This window comes from Anarrhichthys ocellatus, unplaced genomic scaffold (assembly GCF_004355925.1).
Source record: "Anarrhichthys ocellatus isolate YVR2014 unplaced genomic scaffold, GSC_Weel_1.0 scaffold461, whole genome shotgun sequence".
Taxonomy (NCBI): domain Eukaryota; kingdom Metazoa; phylum Chordata; class Actinopteri; order Perciformes; family Anarhichadidae; genus Anarrhichthys; species Anarrhichthys ocellatus.
In genome coordinates, this window is record NW_022280435.1 from 8,847 (window position 1) to 15,362 (window position 6,516).

The 6,516-nt window shown below is 40.2% G+C and overlaps 2 protein-coding genes across 2 annotated transcripts in view; both read right to left on the bottom strand.

The window, feature by feature from the left end:
• Nucleotides 1–5,897, bottom strand: part of LOC116401455 (B-cell receptor CD22-like) — a 9,185-nt gene extending 3,288 nt beyond the window's left edge. The window contains exons 1-6 of the mRNA XM_031879862.1: nt 5,826–5,897; nt 3,520–3,846; nt 2,662–2,877; nt 1,860–1,898; nt 623–844; nt 83–343 (exon numbers count right to left, since the gene is read on the bottom strand). Of these exons, the coding sequence (XP_031735722.1) occupies nt 83–343; nt 623–844; nt 1,860–1,898; nt 2,662–2,877; nt 3,520–3,846; nt 5,826–5,880 (1,120 nt within the window). The 5' untranslated portion in view covers nt 5,881–5,897. The remainder of the gene's footprint in view (nt 1–82; nt 344–622; nt 845–1,859; nt 1,899–2,661; nt 2,878–3,519; nt 3,847–5,825) is intronic.
• Nucleotides 5,898–6,252: 355 nt separating this feature from the next.
• LOC116401454 (uncharacterized) overlaps nt 6,253–6,516 on the bottom strand; it is a 12,742-nt gene continuing 12,478 nt past the window's right edge. The window contains exon 5 of the mRNA XM_031879861.1: nt 6,253–6,257. Within this exon, the coding sequence (XP_031735721.1) occupies nt 6,253–6,257 (5 nt within the window). The remainder of the gene's footprint in view (nt 6,258–6,516) is intronic.

The following is a 6,516-nucleotide window of genomic DNA, read 5'->3' on the forward strand; positions in this document are numbered from 1 at the left end:
TGTGTGTGTGTGTGTGTGTGTGTGTGTGTGTGTGTGTGTGTGTGTGTACCTCCAGAGCATCAGATGCAGTGGAAAGACTTACCGGATAAAACAGCCAGGTGTAAGGTGGATCTATGACGTCCCCTGTTGTTCTGGGCTTCACAGTAATAACTCCCACTGTGTTCAGCTCTGAAGTCAGTGATGATGAAGATCTGTCCTGATGCTTTTGGTGAGTCTTCATCCTTCTTGTACCAGGCGTATTTAGCTGCTGGGTTAGCATCACTGCTACAGGTCAGAGTCACTGAACTGCCCTCCACTATCTCAGCAGAGGGACTCACTGACACAGAGGGAAGCTTTGGAGCATCTGGAGGGGGAAATGTTTCCAGCACAATTAATATTAGTGAGCAGGATGCAAGATACTTTGACTGAAAAGGCTTTTCAGTCAGCGGAACGCAAGTCCGCATTTTATTTTCTGTGTCGCATGTTGCTCCAGGAAACGTAGGGTTTCAAGCAAAAACACAGAAGTGAAGTAAATTACACTGAGCTTAAAAACAACTCCGAACATGTCATATAAGTTTACACCAAGAAAAGTCCAACTAAGCTTCCACAGAGTAGATGGTTGGCTTTACAACTTAATACTCACACTGGACATCTATGAATTGATCTGAAGAGTTGATCCATCCATGTTTATTCTCAGACTTGCAGTAGTAGATCCCTCTGTCCTCAGAGCTGATGGAGGTGAAACGATAAACACCAACTGGACCCTGAAGCAGTGTTTGGTTTTCCTTGTACCAGGTGTATTTAGCTGCTGGGTTAGCATCACTGCTACAGGTCAGAGTCACTGAACTGCCCTCCACTATCTCAGCAGAGGGACTCACTGACACAGAGAAATTCTTCGGAGCATCTGGAAGATAGACATGAAACTACAAAATTAACTACAAAAGACAGATGTGTTGATTTAGTGCCACGTATATTTAGATCTCTTAAATAGTCCCTAATTGTATTTGGAGAAGTTGGTGTGTTTTGGGCCCCTTCTGATTGATAAGTTAACTTTAAATATCAGTTCTCTGCCATTATTTGGCTTATTTAAAAACATTTAGTTTTCTCATCTCAAATTCAGACCGCCAATGTTTTCAGTAATGCCGTCATGTTCTTCTCTCTCATCAAAGTCTATTCGTAGGTTGTGTTTGGGACCTCCTGGAAAATGAGAGGATACATCTCAATGGGTTTATCTGTGGATAATCAATTTCATTCACTTAAAAAGGTAGAGTGTGTAGTATTTAGATGGAATATAATATAAAGAAATATGTTTTTTTTTAGTGTATAATTACCTGAAAATAAGAACCGTTGTGTTTTCATTGGCTTAGAATGAGCCGTTTATATCTATGGTACACGGGGCAGTTCGTCTACACGGAGGCTGCCATGTTTCTACAGTAGCCCAGAGCGGACAAAACCAAACTGAACGAGCTTCGACATGGGAAAAATTTCAGTCGGTTGCAATCTGCAACCTTGCAGCTAGATGTCGCCAAATCTTACACACTAGACCTTAATACGCCACCATTAGCATGACAGTGATGACAATGCTGACATAAATTGCCCTTTAAACATCTATGACAGACAAAACCCAGCTTCGTTTTTACCCAATAAGATGTTTCACTCACATTTCACATCAATACATATTTGAGTCTCCCTCCTCCCCAGCTGGTTCTCAGCTGTACAGTAATACTGTCCAGAGTCAGAGGACTGGATGGAGCTGAGGACATGCTGAGGTTCTTTACTGAGAGGTTCCTTTTCATTCCTCTTGTACCAGGTGTAGTTAGCTACTATGTTAGCATCACTGCTACAGGTCAGATTCACTGAACTGTCCACCATGACTTCACCAGAGGGACTCACTGACACAGAGGGAAACTTTGGAGCATCTGGAGGAGAAATAAAACAATGCAAGTTTACAAGATGATGAACACGTTTTCACAGTGGAAATTCAGAAATAAATAAACAGCCGTTTGCACAGAGCTTGAATTCCCAAATTGATACCTTTGGGTAAAAAAATGTGACAGTATTCCAGATGAACTGCGCCTGGAAAGTATCAGGCGGTCAAGGCGGACAGTTTCTACCAGCCCTCAAGAGAATATACAGGAAGTCAAAGAAAGAGTTACATCCTGTTCGATCCGACTTGTAGGCTAGTTGTAGTTTGCAGAACACATTCAGATGGATTATGTTGTTGTTTTGCAACCAAGTAACGGAAGGTTACCCTATTTGGAATGCGGAGGAGTGAAGTAGAGACGCCGTATACGTCTCTGGTCGAGACCTGTCAATCACCGTGTAGCCCCGCCCTAAATCATCCCCTGCTTTATGGTCTGTGTGACTATAAATGGACCATAATGTACTAAATGAACATCATGCTGTATTGAAGAAGACTTGAAACTAGAGATTGAGACCATAAACTCATGTTTACAATGTTTACTGAGGTAATAAATCAAGAGAGAAGTAGAGTCATTTTCTCATAGACTTCTATACAACCAGAGGAGTCGCCCCCTGGTGGACATTAGAGAGAATGCAGGTTTTAAGACACTTCCGTTTTGGCTTCACTCGGCAGAACCGGAGGTTGCCGCCTGGTTGCGCCTGGCTCTAAAAACTGTGGCCGCCCTTTTTATTTTTTGCAATACCGTGACGTGAACTCACACAGCGAAGGTACGCGGTGATCCTCGTGTCCTTTCAGAGCACAGGAGATGCCGTCTCCAGGTTCCAAATGGCCCGTGTAAAAAGCAGCTTCCTCTGGAACTTTCAGTCCGTTCTTGAACCAGACGTAGGAAGGAGGACTGCATGTGCTGTTACAACTCAGCTCTGCCTCGGTGTGAGAGATGTTGACCTTCACTCTGGTCACATGCATCTGCAGAGCTGGATACGTGAGGAAGGACATCAAGTCAGTGGTTACATGGAAACACACATCACAAATAGGAAAGACATTGGAAGTATACACTCCAAACGGGTTCTGTCAACGTACACATGAGCTAATATACAAACACATTAGCAATGATGTTTTTAACGTGCTCAACAACATTAATAAACCTTTATTTATGTATTCTTTGTGTAGAAAAGGGGGTACATAACAAGTATATGAACACAGAAACGACTAAAGAAATTATATTATACAAAGTAAGACGGGGACAAAACCAAAAAGGGACAAAAGCAAACTGAGTAATATAACACAAGTTTACACTGAAGAGTAGAAAAAAGTGAAAAACGAAGGTCCAGCAAAATGTTTGTGTCCATCTGATGTGTGATACGTTTATTGGGAGAGTGAGAGGAGTTGAATGAGGCTAGGAGGTAACATAAGACACACATTAAAGTAGAATAATATTTTAATTTATATTTTAATTATAATGAAATAATAAAATAAAATAAAAACAAAAACATTTAGATAGATTATTATTACGTATAAGAGTGTGTGTGTGTGTGTGTGTGTGTGTGTGTGTGTGTGTGTGTGTGTGTATGTGTGTGTGTGTGTGTGTGTGTGGTGTGGGTAAACCTTCATGTTACCTGTGACAGTCAGTGTCACTCCAGGTTCACCAGTCCATCTGTCCATCGTCTGTTCTCCAATGAGCCTGAACTTGTACGTCGTTGCGTCGCTGTCCTTCAGGTCTACGATTCTCAGAGTGCAGTTTTTGTCGTTACAGATATACGCCTCACGATAGTAGTCTGAGTTGCATATCACATCAAAATGTTCTTTAGTGTGCCAGCATGTTTTTATTATGGTTACAGAGGATCGGTGTTTGAAGGTGCAGCTTATGTTCACTGTTGATCCTCTGGAGGCACAGATGTCCTCAGAGGAGTAAGTCACTCCCCATCCATTCTGACCCTGCCCCACTGTAACACAGAGCACATCAGAAACCACAATCAGATCCATCAGAGTAAGTGCTTCATCATGGAATCCTGCTGGAGAACTGAACTTAATTCAACAGAATGACTCAAGCTTCCTTCCCATCACTTTGCTCAGCAGCTCCGGCCAACGAGCGTCAACGAAGAGACATCACATCTGTACCACGTTCATTAGTTCAAAGTGAAGCCAATGCTCAAGTGTCTAGATACTGGCGACTCCTCCGGATGCAAAGAGAAGTCCGATTCTATAGAAGTCTATGAGAAAATGACTCTCCTGCTCACTTGATTTATTACATCTTTCCGCCTCATGTTCCTTTTTATGTTTATCTGCGTGTTTACTTCCTGTTGAAAAGGCCATTGAAAGTAAAGCTGTATGGTTTGTGTGTCGGAATTTTGCATTGAGCAAATTTCTCACCGGGTAGAAATATTTGCTTAGCAAAAAATGTGTTTTGGATTTTACAGCACAAAAGGAAGAGTGTAAAATGTGCACAGGCTTTTGGACAGTTAGTCTCACCAAGGACATCAAACAGTTAATTTATAAAGATAAACTTCATAACTTCCTCGCACCTCCAGAGTACATGCATTTTTGTAGTCGTGGTTTAGGTTGTGGTCAGACTGTTGGTTAAGAGGAAATTGCAGCGAATTGCAGAACAGTGAGCCGATAGCATGCAGATAACAAATAGGCAAATTAATAGGCAAATTACAAAGATTATGTCACTGAGCTGGTTTGGCACGGATAACTAAAGATGAGTTGGGATTATTATTATATTATATATTATATTATATTATTATATCAAATACTGTTTTTTAAGAAGCCTCCTCCCACTGCTGACACACAGCAACACATCGTTTTCTGCCAAGTATGAGTGGAAACATGACTTGCGATACGAGGATTGCTGTTATTTTTCTTGTAATTTTTTTATTTCTTTGCATGACACAGCTGTGTCAAGCCTTTAAAAGTCTGCACACTTTATAACTCTGCTGTTGTACTGCAAATAACTGGACCACCATCTGCAATAATTTCGACATTTGAGTCCCTGAGTATTAAATCTCTCTGTGTCGGAGAAAAATCATGTTTTATGAAATGTGGAAACACAGAATAATGACTTGATGGTGGTTAAGACAAGTAAAGACAAGCAGAAGTGCAACAGTCAACTGATTGGTCTCTTCTTCTGCAAAGGTCTAACCTTCTAGATTGTTGTCTGCATGGTCCCGTTTAAATGGATCTAAAAGAAAAACCATAACAGCGAGAGGATTCGTTCTTTCTGCTGCAGAAAGCAAAAGCTTCCGTCTTTCATGGGTGCACACCAGTGATGTCATCACTTTCAACGTCTTTGCACTTTGTACAATTTGTTTTACATAGTTTGAATAATGTTAATTGTGTAGGAAAAATGAGTTGTGTATTTTTTATTATTTAATTTTTTTTTAACTATTCAGTTGTTTTTTGCTGACATAACATTTAGGCTCAGGTTGTACAGATTTTAGAGACTTAAGACATATTGTTGTACCACTGTCTTGTACTATTTGCAGAACAGTAGTGGATAGAAAAACGAATTAACTTGAATTGTCTGATTTCTGGAAGATTGTTTAAAATGTGTTCTACATTCGGTTGGAAACCTGGCTTGTGAAAAACTATTAAACTATGAAGAGTGTAAATCAACAATATAATCAATTAAGTTTTGCTTAATTAATGTCCATACTTCCAAATCGCAGTGCATCTCAGAACTGATCATGTTTCACTAACTTTATCGTCTCAAACTGTACAAAAACTTAAATTGTTTTCAAGTCACAGAATACAAAAAGATGCACGAGTGAAAAAGGACTCGAGCTATTTTTGTGGTAACCATGTGACATCACAGAAAACTGGGATTGAAGACACTCGAGATGTCCGGAAGAAACAATGAGTAATGGGCGAGAGGTTTTAAAAGGTATGTAATCGACCTTCTGTAAATGTGGATGTGCAGTACCTGGCACAGAGAGAAGGAAGACGACAAATCCACCGGCTGCTGCTGTTAAACCCATCGCTGCTCCTCTCTTCGGGGAATACTGATCGCAAGAAGTAAACCAAACATCAATAAACGAGACAAAGAGAGACTCGTGAGGTCTTGATGGATAACCGTCCTCTGTGGTCAGTAAACCGAGGACAGAGGATCAGGTTGTAAACAGGAACAGTCCGCCTACCTTCCGTCCTCTTGATTATGTTAAAGCACGATGTCATCAAATAACCAAATCAGACACCTTCAAAAAAAGAAACCGGTTTGTTGTGTTGGAAACGCTACATGAAGCAGTACTGGAGAAAAATACAAGTGTGACAAGTTCTTTAAAAATCAAACATAAAAAGGTAATTAAGGCGAGACACTATACAGACAACAATATTTCATATCACGTCTTCTTTCAGACTAGCGGAAAGAAAACATCACTAAATAGACAAAGTGTTTATTTTACTACGTTTGTCTGTTTGCGTCTGTAGATTTCTCCTAAATTCACCAAAAGTTACGATTACATAATGCCTCATTTGCATATTTAAATATAACATTTGAGAAGACTTGTAATACAATAAATACTCCTCTTAGTGTGAGTAATGAAGTGGTGAAGTTTGATGGTGATATTCATGAGTTCATGTTGTGACTCTATTCACCTGTAGAGTCTTCTTAATGT